The 15,448-nt window shown below is 46.5% G+C and overlaps 1 protein-coding gene across 2 annotated transcripts in view; it reads left to right on the top strand.

Annotated features, from left to right (window-relative positions):
- NXN (nucleoredoxin) overlaps window positions 1-15,448 on the top strand; it is a 113,340-nt gene that overhangs the window by 80,386 nt on the left and 17,506 nt on the right. For both annotated transcript variants that reach the window (XM_050928818.1, XM_050928817.1), the window contains exon 6: window positions 12,392-12,571. In XM_050928818.1, the coding sequence (XP_050784775.1) occupies window positions 12,392-12,571 (180 nt within the window). The remainder of the gene's footprint in view (window positions 1-12,391; window positions 12,572-15,448) is intronic.

Raw genomic sequence — 15,448 nt, 5'->3', positions numbered from 1 at the left:
TTTCTTGCCTTGTGGCTATTCAGAAATAATTCCCCATTGTGTACCCCATTCCCAAGTTTCATGTGAATTGCCTCCTTCAGTTCACTCCTCCTATGGAACAAGGAGCAGCGATGAATTTTATGAACAAATGGGGATTTTCTCTTACTAATTTTTATTTAGAGAGAGGTTTTGGATTGGTAGAAAACCCCGTTGATCCCCTCAAATCTCCTTTGGATTGGCAGTGATTACGGGAGATGCTGCTTTCCTTAAAAATCTGTCTGTCCATCTATCTAGGTTTACAAAGTTGCCCATCACCGTGGTGTCTGAGAGCACTTCGTGAGAAACAAACACAGCAATCTCTCCCTTCCTGCCCAGTTGGGCAGGAACAATTTTAAAGTTATTGTAGGGAAATGTCTCTCGTTCTGGACTCAGGAAAGCAAAACAGATGAGATAGCAGGTCCAATTGCTTTTTTCCTTTTAAAAACAAAACAAAACCTTCTGCAAATGCTTCACTTAGTTTATCCATGGGACACAGAACTTTGCTTCTGATAATCACAAATCTATAACTAACAGATTTTTTAAAAACCCAGATTTTCTTGCCACTCATCTTAAAATAAGAATATTGTCAGATGTGGTAACAGAAAATTCTGTCACTGAGTTTTTGTAAAATGTTAAGTCATGTGGGAAAGAAGAAAGAAGGAAACCCCTTTTCTAGTGGCTAAAATCTAACTGATGAGTTCATCTGTCGTGTTCATAATCTGAACTTTTATACGACACTTATCACCATGGCCCCTGATTTCATGATTGTATCTTCAAAGGATAGTTAATAAAGTCTGGCTTTATCACAGCCAAAGGAGTTGACCCTTAAAAAAAGTTGTTCTGGGAACTAGAAGAGGATCTGGTGGTATGTGTGTGAGGGATGTATTTATAACGTAGGCGTTAGCAGGGGTGAAATATGTTTGCTTTCGGGTTTATATGCTGAAGATGCTGCCCTGGATACCGTTGGCCTGTATATCTGCCATATGATATGACTGCCATAGGATTGTAGTGGTGTCAAGTTTTGCTGGACAAGGTGTTACATTCTCTTTTCCTCCATGTCCCCTCCCCCACAGTTGCTTTGTGAGCTGACACACTAGCAGGGAAAGAACTGGGGAAGACCTGAGAACCAGGTGACAATATGCTGTTTTAAGCAAGGCAAAAAAAGGCTCTTTTGCACCACTAGCAGGGGGAGAGAGGCAATAAAAGTTCTTGTGAATTGTCCAAGTTGAGCAGCCATGCAGAGGGTGAGTCCTGCAGAAGGGAGATTACTGCCCTTTGCAGACTGAAGAGGCTAGTGCCTCCACACAGAGACAGGCCACTGCTGGAGATGGACTGTCCTTGATGCACTTGCTTTAATTCTCTCCCTCTTCTGCCATGCTTCATAGAGGGCCTCTTCAGCCTTGACCAGAAGTGCGGCTTTCTAGGAGGGGTTAGCTCACGGGGGCCAGTTGTTGCTGGCTGAGGAATACCTGGAGCCTGCAATCTGTGCATTTTTGGGGAAAACTTTATTAAGGTGAAGTTACAATAAAACTATTAATAAAAATATGAAATTGCACATTACTTGTTATTGACTGAGGATCAGGTTAATAGTCAAAGAACCTGGGTAAAGAGCTCTCCTCCGCTGAGCACACGAAAAAGGGTGACCAAGTTTCCCCTTTTTTGGTGCTTCTCTTGTGTACATACTTGGTGTAAAAGCTTTTCTATTCCATGGACAGTCCATATTTGACTATGCCACAATTCTATTGTCTGTCTTCCAGTAATGAGCAGTACAAAGTTTTTCTGTTAACAATAACAAGTACATTAATTTGTCATTCTGCTTACAATGTAGCTTCCTTACTGGAGCATTACGTGAACCGGTCAGAGGATGTCTAGGGGAAGCTGGATAAAATGAATCTGTTGAATAGTTTTCTCCCAAAACTGACTAATCACTGGACACAACCATCACAAGTGCAAGTGTGTTCCTCTCTCCCTGCAACCCATCCACTACAGCACCTCTCTAGTAGCAAAAATATGAAGAATCTTAACTGGAGTCAAATACCATGTGTACAGTTACTTATACACATATTCTTTATGAGCTACCCAAACTGAAAATATCGATCCCCTTTCTTTTCCCACATAGAGACCAACTCAATTTCTTTGTCCAAATCACTCTCCCATCTTTCAGTCTGCGTTGTTTTCTCATCACCATCTTTTTTTCACTCAAAATTGTCTCTGTCTCAGAAACGGAACCTTTTGTTCCAACTTGCTCCTTTGTCTACTCCTCAGACGTGGTTACAGGCTAGATAAGAGCCTTTTGGTATCCAGATTTCACAATAAAATGTTTGACTTGTAAGTATTGAAAATATGGGACCTTGTTATTGTTTATATTGTTGCCTGTCCCTTGGTATGATGTTGAATGTGGACCCAGGAACAGCTGTCTGGATTGAATAGTCTCAGCTCTTACCCACAACAAATAGTCATTTACGGGATATTTCTTACGGATGAATTCCTGATTGCTAATGAAAGTAGCAAAGGGACAGGGCCTCAGCAGCAGGAATAGACCAAAGCTGCCATGGGGATCTGGATGAATGGGTGTGACCTACATTTCTTTTTCACCCAATAATTACTATGACTAGCTGTATTTGGGCTCTGGTCTTGTTCAAACCGAATCACTGCATATTTTAGAGTCGTTAAAGGGACACTGTCAGACTGAAAATCCAGAAATCCCCTTGTGTGTTTACCTGAAAACAGTAACCATTTATTCTTTTAACTTTTAGGCCCTGATTTTCTGGGTATAGTTTTACACTTGCAGGAAATTCGATTCATAGCATTTAGCTGTCTTGCTATCTGATCATGCCTGGAAATCAAGTGGAGGTCTAAATGCTATGAGCAGTGCACACGCATTGTCTGCAGATGCAGAATTATGCCATTAAAATGAGGCTAACAATTGAAATCAGTCCCTTAGATTTCTCTAATCAGCAAAGCTAATGTGAGATCTTTACCTTTGTATAAAGGGAATCTCTGAGAGATGAGATTGAGTGACTTGCCCAAGGTCACACAGGAATGTCTGTGGCAGAGCTGGGAATTGAATCCAGTAGGTGTCTTGACACAGGACGTACGACTGGGAGTCTCAGCAGTGTCACTAGATCTGGAGGAGGAGATCAAAATGTAGAGCGAGTTGGGATTGGAATTCTAAGGGGATAAAGGTCCCAGTCCTGTGAGATGTGTAACATCTTCTGTGTCTGTTGACGTCACTGGTCAGGGTATTCTCCTTCTCTTGCTTAGGGCTCAAAGTGAGTTTCCCAATTTCTCGCTCGCTTTCTGACTTGACCCGCCACAGTTATCTCAAATGCCATCAGGTGATGAATAAGGCTTTCAGTGATTCAAATAATTTTCTTGGCATAACCTTGAGATTTGTAACTCATCCACCAAGTTAGGTTAATGTGCTGTTCTTCCTGTTAACCTAGGGTGTGCAGCCTCAGTATGTACGAAAGAATTTAAAGCTGTGCTTTGTGGGGCTGGAATGAGGGGAATGTAATTGCTCGCTGGGGCTTGCAGGCATATGTCGAACAGACAGATGTCCATGGATTTCTTAGTGAAATGCTTAGAATGCAAAGATGTGTGAGTAGCCTGCTGTTTTTCACACGTGTGCATGCAGGTCCAGGAGTGCGGCAGTAACTTCACTTGCTTTCCGCTACATTGAAAATGGTTCTGGGAAGTCTTTGGAACAAGACTCTTGGGCTGAAATGCACAAGATCTAGCTGGGAGTGTTTGACTCGTCTGAATTTGCCAATTCTAATTTACAGGAGGTTGCTGGGTGTGGGAGAAGCAAGACACTCAGTAGCAAATAGATTGATGCAAGAGTGGTGAGAACCAGACACCAAAATGCTGGCTCCATGATTCTTAGCAGCCCCAGATATTAAATTGTCTCTGTCCTTCCCTGTTTCTCTCTCGTGGGAGACAAGGAAGCATTTTTCCAGTGGAGAGTGCCAATGTCGGGTTATTTGTGAAGCCTTCTGAATTTCCAGATCCTAATGTTTCAGCTCCCATCCACTCTGTCTTAGACAGGTCGAGATGGGCACCTGAAGCCAAGAGATCACTGAGCCTCCAGGTCTCCTCCTCCTCTGTCACTAGACAGGTTTGTACAACGGCTGTTCCTTCCTCAGGCTTCCCAAGTGGAGAGACCTTCTTCCACCCCCTATTCCTCAAGTCCCAGCTGCTGGTGATTCCTTTTGTTTTGGTAGCTGGCCTCTTCTCATTCCTGAATGGCTCCATTGCTCAAACTTTGCACTCTCATTTGAACAATAATCTCTTCCCATGGCCATTTGCTCAGCTCCCCCAAATGGAGCAGCAGGGCACAATCTGCAGCAGCATTTTCTCCAGCTTCTTGGAAGCTTATTAGCTGCTTTCCAACCCAGCAAATGGAGCTTGTACTGTGGGGGTCCCTTGTGTGTTTGAATAGGATGTTCTGGCCACTTCAGCCGTGCCTTGGGATTCCTTATGCAAAAAGATACCTGCCTTGATCTGCACGCCAACTACAAGGAGTCTTTCATGGAACTTGTCTGGTCTATGTAAGTTTCAGAGGTACCAAGACTGTGGGTCACATCCTCAGCTGGTGTAAATTGCCATAGTTCTATTGCAGTCAATGGACCTGGGTTGATTTATACCAGCTCCTGTCGCCTTGGTACCATTGACACTTATGCAGACTAGACAGTTATCTTGTTCATTGGGCAGCCATAAAAATCAAGGCAGTGAACCACTACAGGGTCCTGTTGCTTCAAGGATCTGAGCATTAACATTCAAACAGGGAGCCAAAACTCAAGGCTCTTCTGGGACTGGGAGAAGTTAGGCCAAACAAACGCTATGGCCATGTCTACACTACAAAGTTTTACCGACATAAGTTACATCGATCTAAAGCTGCCATGGTTAGTACATTGTTTGTGCGTGTACATACTTGGCTTCTTGCGTCAGCATTGCACGTACTCACCAGGAGTGCTTGCATCAATGCACAGTGCAGTGCACTATGGGTAGGTGTCCCAGTGTGCAGCTGCTTCCATCCAGCGCACTCTCTCGGGAAGTGTTGGCAATACACGGTGGAGCAGAAACAAGTTGTGCAGGGGTGACCAGGAGCAACTGTCTGCATCCCAGAATGTCATCTCTAGCCCATCATTTTTGTGTCTTATTAAAAAATCCCATGAACCTGCACAGCCTTCCTCGCTGTCTTCCGTCTTTGACAGAAGCATGGAGCCTGCCCAGCTCTGATCTATTGTCATAAGCATTGCAAGAACAGCACACACGATCCTCCAGTATTTGCAGAGCCATAAGAAGAACTGAATCAGCAGGGAGCATGATGACTTTTTGGCAGACAGATTGCTGTGGGACATGGCAAGAACCGATTCAAAGGTGTTGGTGGCATTCACAAAGCAGCTGCAGATGGTGAAATGCAGCTTTTGGGCCTGAGAAACATTATGATGTGGTGGGATCACATCACAATGCAGACTTGGGATGATGAGCAGTGGCTGCAGAACTTTGGGATGCACGAAGCCACATTCCTGGATCTGTGTGCTGGGCTCTTCCTAGCCCTCCAGCACAGGGACACCAGAATGAGAACTGCGCTGACAGTGGAGAAGCAAGCGGTGATTACGCTGTGAAAACTTGCAATGTCAGATTGCTACTGGTCAGTAGAAAATCACTTTAGGGTTGGAAAATCCGCTGTGGGACATGTTATCATGCAAGTGTGCAGGGACAGTAATCAACTCCTGCTACGCAGGACTGTGCCTCTCTGGAGTTTGCAGGACATAGCGGATGGCCTTGCAGCAGTGGGGTTCTCGAACTGCAGTGGAGCAACAGTCAGCACGTGTGTCCCTTTTCTCCAGAGTACATCAACAGAAAGGGGCCTGTGAATCGGGTTCCTCAGAGGTTTCCACGGTGATCAACAGGGGTGGGGTGAGTGTGTGGAGGTGTCTCTGCCAAGTATGGCATGAAGGTCTTTGTAAAAGTGGCAGGTCTGCAACTCAGCACCGGATTGACTATTCGCCACCCTGGCCTTCAGATATGCCTGACGCAGTTCCTTGGCTTTTATGCGGTACTGCTGCTGGTGCTTGTCGTATCCTCCTTCTGCATGCCCCGTGCAATGTGCTAGGACATGTCCACATTTCTGCAGCTGGGCCATAGCTGTGCTTGCACAAACTGGATCTCCTGGGCTTGAGGGGAGAAGAGGATCTCCTCTCTGCTCCAAGCCGGGGCATGTAGCCAGCAGGGTGAGCCAAGCAGTTTCACACAACAATGGAGAGCTGCTAGATGTGCTCGCCAAGCTGGACAATCATGGTTCTGGTCTCTGTGGTCCCTGAGCCATGGTGTTCACAACTCTGAGCACAGCAGTCAGTGTCCGGCATTGTGGGACAGCTGCTGGAGGACTGTTAAGGTTGACGTAAGTAATGCACTGTGTACACTCCCGCTGCATCGACCTCAGTACAGCTACCAGGGCTCAGTGCCACTGGGGGAAGTGGTGTTACTATGTTGGCGTAATGGGGCGCTTACACCAGCAGGAGACAAATTTAAGTGTAGACACGTGCACAAATAGGTTGACACAAGGCAGCTTACGTCAGCCTAACTTTGTAGTGTGGACCAGGCCTATGTCTACACTTTAAATGGTACAGCAGCACAGCTGCAGTGCGGTAGGCTTCAGTGTAGATACTCACTACAGTGAGGAGAGGGGTTTCTGCTGTAGTTAATCTACCTCCACAAGAGGCGGTGGCTAGATTGACAGAAGAATTCTTTGTCAGCCTAGTGCTGTCTCCACCAGAGAGTTAGTTTGTCTTAACCATGTCTCCCTGGGTTATGGATTTTTCACACCCGAGAGATACAGCTATGCCAGTGTAACTTAGTCAAGGTAGCAGGTAACTGAGGAACTTGCCTGTTTTCTATTTAAAGCAGGAGTCCACAACCTTTCGGAAGTAGTGTGCCAAGTTTTCATATATTCACTCTAATTTAAAGGTTTTGCGTGCCAGTAATACATTTTAATGTTTTTAGAAGGTCTCTTTCTATGAGTCTACAATATATAACTAAACTATTGTTGTATGTCAAGTAAATAAGGTTTTTAAAATGTTTAAGAAGCTTCATTTAAAATTAAATTAAAATGCAGAGCCCCCTGGACTGGTGGTCAGGACCTGGGCAGTGTGAGTGCCACTGAAAATCAGCTCGCGTGCTGCCTTCGGCACAGGTTGCCTACCCCTGATTTAAAGGCATTTGAAGATCTCAGGGCTGTTATGTTTAACAGTGCACTTCCCTGCTAGAAGAAATGAATAGTTGTAGTTAAAGATTGGTGGTCGTGATCAGGTTTTTGGGTTTTTTCTTCATCTGTTGGTGTTGAAATGTGCTGAATTCACAGGCCTGAAGACTGAAGTTCTCAGATCAGGTGCAACACGGATAGTACTAAGTGAAGCAAGCTTCTCCATAATGCCCAGGGCTCTTCGGTCTCTGGGGCTTTTCTGTTAGTATTTGGAGGCTAGTTGTGAGGGTGAATCTTATGAAGTGCTGGAGTGAGATCTCAGATCACTGAACAGCTGTCAGGCAGTAACAACTTCCAGTCGCTTCTACTCTGGCTGGATTTGAATTGGTGATTTGCAGCAAATCTCTAGTATGACTCCATTTACTTCACTTGATTTTACACAGGGGTGAATTTGGCTCTTAGAGATCAAAGGCTCTGTATTGCACTGCCAATCCTCTAAGTCAATTTTTTCAATTAAGCTGCATTTTTTGATAATTTGTCCTGAATCATTCAGACTGAGCTAAATCCAGCCCTTTGTAAAAAGATAAAAGTCCATTGAATGCACTGAAGTTGCACTGGCTTCCACCAGGGCTGAAACTGGTCTTTTGGAGTCTAAATCCAACCTCTGTTTGAGTTTCTGACAATGAGTCTGTTTGCAAATACCACTTGCGGGTAGGGATTCCAGTCCTGTCCCACAACATAGTCTTGTGCCAATAAACACTCTCCCACTTGGAGTTCATACGCCATGTGTATGCAGACACTTTAAAATGCTCTGCTGAATAAAACATTTGGCTAGACTTCGTAGAAGGGCAAAGCCCAGTTGGACCTGAGTGAGCAATCCAGCGCAGTAGGGGGCACAGCACCCTTTGCCCTGGGGACTAGGAGCAGAACTTTCCTTTGTTTTTGCAGGACTTCTGTAGAAATGAAATATGTGCTTGTAACCTCCAGGAAGACTTCTTCTTTAACACATCTGCTTCAGCCAGGCGGGATGAATTAAAAGATCTATAAAGCTGCATCCACAGCAACTTAAGTGCACTAATCCGTGGGAGAAAAAAAATCTGTTAACAATTGTCAGGAGGTTTTTTTACTTCATTTCCAAGTGCTTGTTTTAATAGACTTCCCACCAGCCTTTCCCTGTAAGACTGACCTTTCCCAACCATTCAGTTGTGTGGAGAATCATACACCTTTACCTTAGCACCAGAACCTTCCCTCCCTCATCCCCCAAAATACCATCATGATTAGTAGAATCCCATATTAGTTTAGGGTGACCAGATGTCCTGATTTTATAGGGACAGTCCTGATTTAGGGGCTTTTTCTTATGTAGGCTCCTATTATCCCCACCCCAGTCCTGATTTTTCACACTTGCTATCTGGTCACCTTATATTAGTTCCAGAATGTTGGGACATTCTTGATGCAGCTCTTTTGGCTTCCAGGAAATGTCTGTGATCAAGGATGAATCTGGCTGGGTTTGTTTGGCTATATACATTTATTGGACTTTCCCTGGTGTAGGGTAGGGAAGTGTGTGTTCTCCCCACTCCCCAAGGTAAGAATTGATCAAAGGAGTAACATGTGACGACAGTCCTGTAGGAGAAGGAACAGCCAATCAAAGTTCTGCTCCTGCACTGCTGAAGTTCAGTAAGGCATTTTGCCATTAATTTCAGTGAAGAGCGGGGCTAGGTTCCAGGTTTCCTGCCACAGAGATCTGCAGGCCAGCACCAGCGTGTTAGGGGATCTCCCTTCCCTCCTGTTTTTGCTAGGGTGACCAGATGTTCCAATTTTATAGGGACAATCCCAATTTTTGGGTCTTTTTCTTATATAGGTTCCTATTACCTCCCACCCCCTGTCCTGATTTTTCACATTTGCTGTCTGGTTACCCTAGTTTTTGCAGACACGCTATTCCCTTCAAGCTGATGCCTCTTTTATCCTGAGGTGAAGATTGCTAACTTTCAAAGAGCAAAGCACACTGCCAGTGACTATACTTCTCTTAGCTAGCTTGGGATGCTACTGCTTCAGCAAAATACCACCTGTTCAGCTTGAGTTTGGTCTTTGAGACTTTGGAAACTGACACCGGGGGGCGAAGAGGAAAGTATAATTTTGATCTTGGGCCAAGGTCATCAAGTGCCAAAAGACTGGTCTCCGCCTTACATCGGAGAAGGCTGGAGAGCAGCAGGGAGCATTTCAGGACTGCATTAGGCCTCATTACATTTCAGTGAGTTTGATCAGGCCGCATGGAATGTGTAGAGACTCAGTGAGGTGAGTTTCAGGTTTCGCTGTGAAAGTTTCACCCACTTTGGGCGTGGAACTAAAAAGGGCTGTGAAATGAGCCCAGCACTGTGTAAGTTACTCAGGACAGAGCTGTGGGAAGGGAAGCTGGGCCCCTGCAAGATTGATAATGACACTCTCCTGATAGCATTTGCGGCTGTGGCCAAGAAGGAACTCATCCCACCCAAGGGGGATTCTGCGTTTCCTTTCGCTGCAATCACACCCAGCTCGTAAATCACAGTCTGCCAAAACAATGCCTGAGAGCAGGGAAAGCTGAGAGTTGCACGGCCTGTTTCTGTAACACAATGACAGTTCTCAGCCTTCACTCTGGGAATTCGTACCATCAGTCTGTCGGCAGCCTCTTCATGAGACCTGTGGCTCCCCCTCCCCCAGTAAAACACTTTCCCATCAGGCTTAGAAAGGGGCTGCAGCCACGTGTGGGACAGGCTCTCATCCCGCTCCCCCATGCTTGGGACTCAATCCTGCAAGGTGCTGAGCACCTGCCATTGGCATTAGCTTCAATGGGAGTTGAGGGCATTCAGCGCCTGGTGAGACTGGTCCTTGGCAAGTGACCAGCACTTTCACTACCTCCAGAGCCAGAGTCCCAGACAGTGAAATCAGTCTCCATACAAGTGATGCCTCCAGGATGAACTTTCTGCTCCCTCTGCTCTGAGGAACTAAAAGCAAAAGTGACTATAAACCGACACGATGCAGACTACGCCCAACAGCCTCATTCCACTGCCTGAGCAGAACCAACAGCACAAATGATGCAAGTCAGATCGGTCTTAACAGGTTCCTTCAGTGTGTGGCAATAATGCAGGAAAAGAAGAATTGGGAGAGGGGAGGGGAGGGAGATGTTCTTTTAACCATTTTAGCTATTGATTAACAAAGCTAGGCAGCTGGGGCCTGGAACCACTGCTTATAGCACCCAGTCCTCTCTCAGTTGCTGGGTGCTCCCCTGTCTGCTTGCTGAATCCACCACTCCTCTTCTACACTGTAAGCTCTCTGGGGCAGGGGCTAGCTTTTCCTTCTGTGTGGACAGTGGGGGGCCTTCGGTGCTCTGGTGATACAAATAACCACTAATGCTGCTGCGCAGGGTTTAAGTTTGCACAAGCAACTGTTGGAGGGAACCATGCACAGCTGGAATTTAATGTGCAAGCCCATTGGGCGAGTATTTCGAATAGCCTAGTGGTCAGCTGTGGAATAATGAAATGTGAAATGATTGCCTGTGAAATATATTTGTAATCTATGAAATAGTGAACAGCTCTGGCTTCTCGTGCCTGTGAACTGCCGCTTCGATCCCAGGAGCTACCTAGATGTGCCATGTTGGAGTGGGGCATTGTGGGAGAGCTTTATGCTGGCCCTACATGAAGGAAGCAATGCTCCGTAACAGCTGGGAAGCAGGTGGTGGCCTCAGCCTGACTGTTGCCCTTTGCCTGTTCACTGCCCCAGTGGAGCTGGGAGAGTGGCAGTGGGGAGACAATGGCCTGATGTGGAGAAAAAAGAGTTAGGAAGAAAAGTCAGGGGATGGCTCTAAATAAATAGTTTCCCCTTTAAAAGCCTTGTCCTGTACCTTCATGTCCCACCTGTGCTGCTGCCATGTTTGGCACAGTGCTTTTGTCCCTAGTTCTCTTTAATTTTGGCCTCTGCTGGAAGGTCTCCTCTGCTATTGCGTGTTCTCGTCAGCGAAGCTTTAACGTTCACTGCTGTTCCGTGCTGCATTCCAGCTCCCCAGAGGCAAGGGCCCGTGATAGAGGTCCCACAGCTAAGAAAACGTTGGTCATGGCATTAATAAATACAAATAATGCATTGAGGCTTTATGAGCTGAAGTCCTTTCAGGACTGCGCTGCCTCGCTGCAGGGGGCGGGAAGTGTGTTCTCTCTCTGCTCAGTGGGGATCCATAGTAAAAATCCATAGTAAGCTAATATAGTTCCTGCTATGCAGCTGCTTCTCAGACATCAGGCCTTTTGTCACATTGTAAACGTCAGCAGCGTACATTACTGAGGCACAGTCTGAAGTTGCGAGAAAGCAAGAGCATCTAAACCCAGTTGCATGTGTGTTAGTTTGGGACACAGCCTTGGTCTTACGACGACTGAACAGATTATCTTCAAACATCTTAAGGACTGTGACTTTCTGAGGCCTTGCAATGCCATTTATCCCAGAGCCTAGTTTGATAAGTTAATGGCCACTGAATTGTAAGGATTTATAATGGAAATAATTGCACCCACCTTCCTCCATAGATGATGTGTAGGGCTGCTGTGCACAGCACGGCCATAGCCGAAGTCAATGGAAAGACACTCGTGGATTTCTTTGGGCTGTTGATCAGGCCCTGAGCTGCCATAATCTACCCCAGAGGTGGTTGCATTTGAGGTGCAGCTCAACAGTTCCTGTACATAACATATATAGCACCGTTCACCCAAGGATCTGAAAGCACTTTACAAACTTTAAAGAAGCCTGGCAGGAAAGATCCCTGTGTGGGATTTTTATCTGTCTTGCTGAGCAGTGACCAGATCCACCAAAGCCATAATGACATGTCCTCAAGTTCACGTGGCGAATCAGTGGCAGAGTGAGGACAGAACCCAGGAGTCCTGCCCCCTAGCTTTCCTGCTTTGAGCGCTAGACTACACTCCCCTTGCAAGGTCAGACATAGAACCCAGGAGTCCTGACTCCCAGACTCTAGCCTGCACTCCCTCATTTCGGGAGCAAAAGGTGCTGTAGAAACACGAGATAGCATTTGTTTCACCACTAGAATGACAGACGTGAATACAAACTCTTGTCTCATCAGCTCCCCAGCCTCCTTCCTTCTCCCCATTTTGGTTATTGTTGTGCCTGAGCCATCCCTTTGTTCTTCCTCTGCCGCAGGCATCCCCACGCTTATCGTCCTGGACGCCAAGGGAGACGTGATCACGCGGCAGGGGCGGGTGGAAGTGCTGAATGACACTGAATGCCGAGAGTTCCCCTGGCATCCCAAGCCTGTGCTGGAGCTGACAGACTCCAATGCGGTCCAGCTGAATGAGGGCCCGTGCCTCGTTCTCTTTGTAGGTATGGAGCGCTGTTGATTTCTTTCTTTTTTAATTCCTTCACTTATTCTTTGGGTTTCCTCAGGTGGGGGTGGGGTGTCTCTTCGGAAGAGCTATCAGTGGGATGCTGTTCAGTGTGACGTTCTCCTTGGCAGTGGAGTCAGCAAGGTACTAGATCTCTCTCTTCCTCTCTCTCACACACCATCTCACACCCAAAGCAGTGTCTGTGCCAGCCATCCTGCTCGGCTTCTGCATGAGCCAGGGCATTATGGGTACCTATCCCATAGTTCCCAGCACAGCTTCCAGAAGCCAGGCTTTACAGAAGTAGCAATGTGCCTTTGGAGAGGTGCTGTACAATTCAAGTGTTCCTGTGGGAGCCGTGGAAATCAGTGTTTGCAGCACTGGAAATGCATCACAGTGATCCATGTGCTTCTTGCACCTTTATGGAGCAGAAACGTAGGGAGCATCAAGTTTCCAAAGCTGCAGCAGACTCCAGGGGACACTGTGCTCAGTGGTCACTGGAAGGGGTGGCAGGAGCGTTATGGGACTATGTGGAGAAGACAGGTTTCAAGGCTGCAGCCTCAGTGTCAGCACATTGTCTACGCTAGCTCCTCAGTGGTGCATGGGCAGCCTTTGCTCTGAGCAAGGGCAGCTGCGTGGTGCTGACCATACTTGTGAACCATCCCAGTCTCTTGTGCATGTGAACCCAAGGTGTGTTCCAGGCAGGACTGGGGCTAGCAGTGCTAACATCCTCTAGACTGGACCAGGCATAGAGAGTGGTGGATGTGCAGACCAAGGATTATCTTGCCCTCCCCAAAACCCTGTGTTCACCCCAATCCATGAAAATGGGGCTCCTTCAGAAAGGACACTCCCACCCCCCCAAAGAAACCCACATGTGAGATTCAGCATGACAAGCATAGTGCTAGGAGCCATTAGAACAGAGGTTCTCAAACTAGGGGTTGGGACCCCTCAGGGGGTCACGAGGTTATTACGTGGGGGGTAACGAGCTGTCAGCCTCTACCCCAACCCCGGCTTTGCCTCCAGCATTTATAATGGAGTTAAATATAAAAACCAGTGTTTTTAATTTATAAGGGAGATTGCATTCACAGGCTTGCTATGTGAAAGGGGTCATCAGTACAAAAGTTTGAGAACCACTGTGTTTGAACATACAGTTGAGTTACACCTGGTTTCTTCCCTTAAAGTTGCAATTCTGCAAATAATGCTGATCTCTCTCTGTTTGTGGCACTTGGCTGGATTCTTGTTTAAACAGCAAACAGGTTCCAGGGCTATTCTATACTGTGTTTGTGTGTGTGAGAGGGAGCTGTACTTGTGGGATGGAGTGTGCTATGATGTATTTTGTACAAACAAACTCCATCCCCTAGGATATTATTTGCATCTGAATTTTATTGCCTGGAGGACCAAGTATGTGGAGGGTGCTCTTGGGTCACAGTATCCCAAAAGAACTTTCATGGGTAATGACAAATGCATTTTGGTTTGATCTACCTCTGCTCAAAGCGTTCAGACCACAAACCTGCTGGAACAATGAGGGAGGGGTAGAGTCACTGATCATAGCAAGAGAGACCAGTTCTCTCCTCCTCTGGGGTAGAAATAAGAACGGTCATACTGGGTCAGACCAATGGTCCATCTTGCCCAGTATCCCGTCTCTGACAGCGGCCAGTACCAGAGCTTCAGGACAAATGTAAGGAACAGGATATTTTTTGGAGAGATCCACTCTGTCTTCCCCTTCCAGCTATTGGCACTCAGGTTTAGGGTTGCCCCAAGCATGGGGTTGCATCCCTGACCATTTTGGATAATAGCCAGTGTTGGACCTATCCTGCCTGAACTTACTGAGCAATTTGTGAACCCAGTTATACATGTGGCCATCACAGCATCCCATGGCAATGAGTTCCACAAGTTAACTGTGCGCTGTGTGAAAAAGTATTTCCTCTTGTTTGTATTAAACCTGCTGTCTATTAATTTCACTAGGTGACCCCTGTTTTTTGTATTGTGAAAAAGGGTAATTAACACTTCTATTCACCTTTTTCCCAGGCCATTCATGGTTTTATAGAGCTCTGTCATGTTTCCTCTTTTCTCTGCTGAACAGCCATCACCTTTTTAGTCTTTCCTTGTGCGGAAGCCATTCCATACCCTTGATCTTTGTTGCCCTTTTCTGAAACTTGTCCAGTTCCACTACATCTTGTTGGAGATGGGGCGACCAGAACTGCCCACAATATTCAAAGTGTGGGTGTGCCATGGATCTGTATAGTGGCATTATGATATTTTCTGTCCCATCCCTAAATGAAGTTAGTGTTGTAATTATGCTGTGGGATGGCTGTATCCAGGGGCAGGGAGGGATTAGGGGGAGTTCCCTGCCTCTTCCCATACCCTTTGTCATGGAGAGCATGCTTTTCCATAGCATTAATAATATGGCTTTTGTACCTTCACTTTTTTCCTTCGCAGCTTTGCTTTTGACCCTGATTATTTATTCAGTGGAGCCCAGCATGGATGTGAGCGCAGAGCGAAAACCCCTCTGACCCCCGCTCTTTCTCCTGCCTCCTTGCTGGGAGGAATAGCTTGATGGGCTCTGTGTGAGTGAGGCTGTCACTGCACAGACACACACCTCGGAAGTTTATTTTTATCTTGCTCTGAGTAAAGTTTGTCTAGCATCTGTCGGCAAACGATGTGCGGAGAGGAGACTCCCTGATGGCGATTGGGGGCTCCCCGTGAAGTGCTAGGGGATGCTCAGCCTCTGGTCTCCTAGATGTGATTTCCTCCACCCACCATGGGACAGAATAACACCACCATGCTATTGCAATATCATGCCACAATCCTACGGTGGCAAGCGGCTCTGTGTGGCACTGCACATAATCACTGTCGAACACCCTGATTATCCTTACAG

This window comes from Gopherus flavomarginatus, chromosome 19, assembly GCF_025201925.1.
Source record: "Gopherus flavomarginatus isolate rGopFla2 chromosome 19, rGopFla2.mat.asm, whole genome shotgun sequence".
Classification (NCBI taxonomy): Eukaryota; Metazoa; Chordata; order Testudines; family Testudinidae; genus Gopherus; species Gopherus flavomarginatus.
The sequence above is the reverse complement of the archived record's forward strand: the minus strand, read 5'-3'. Positions and strand labels throughout refer to the sequence as shown.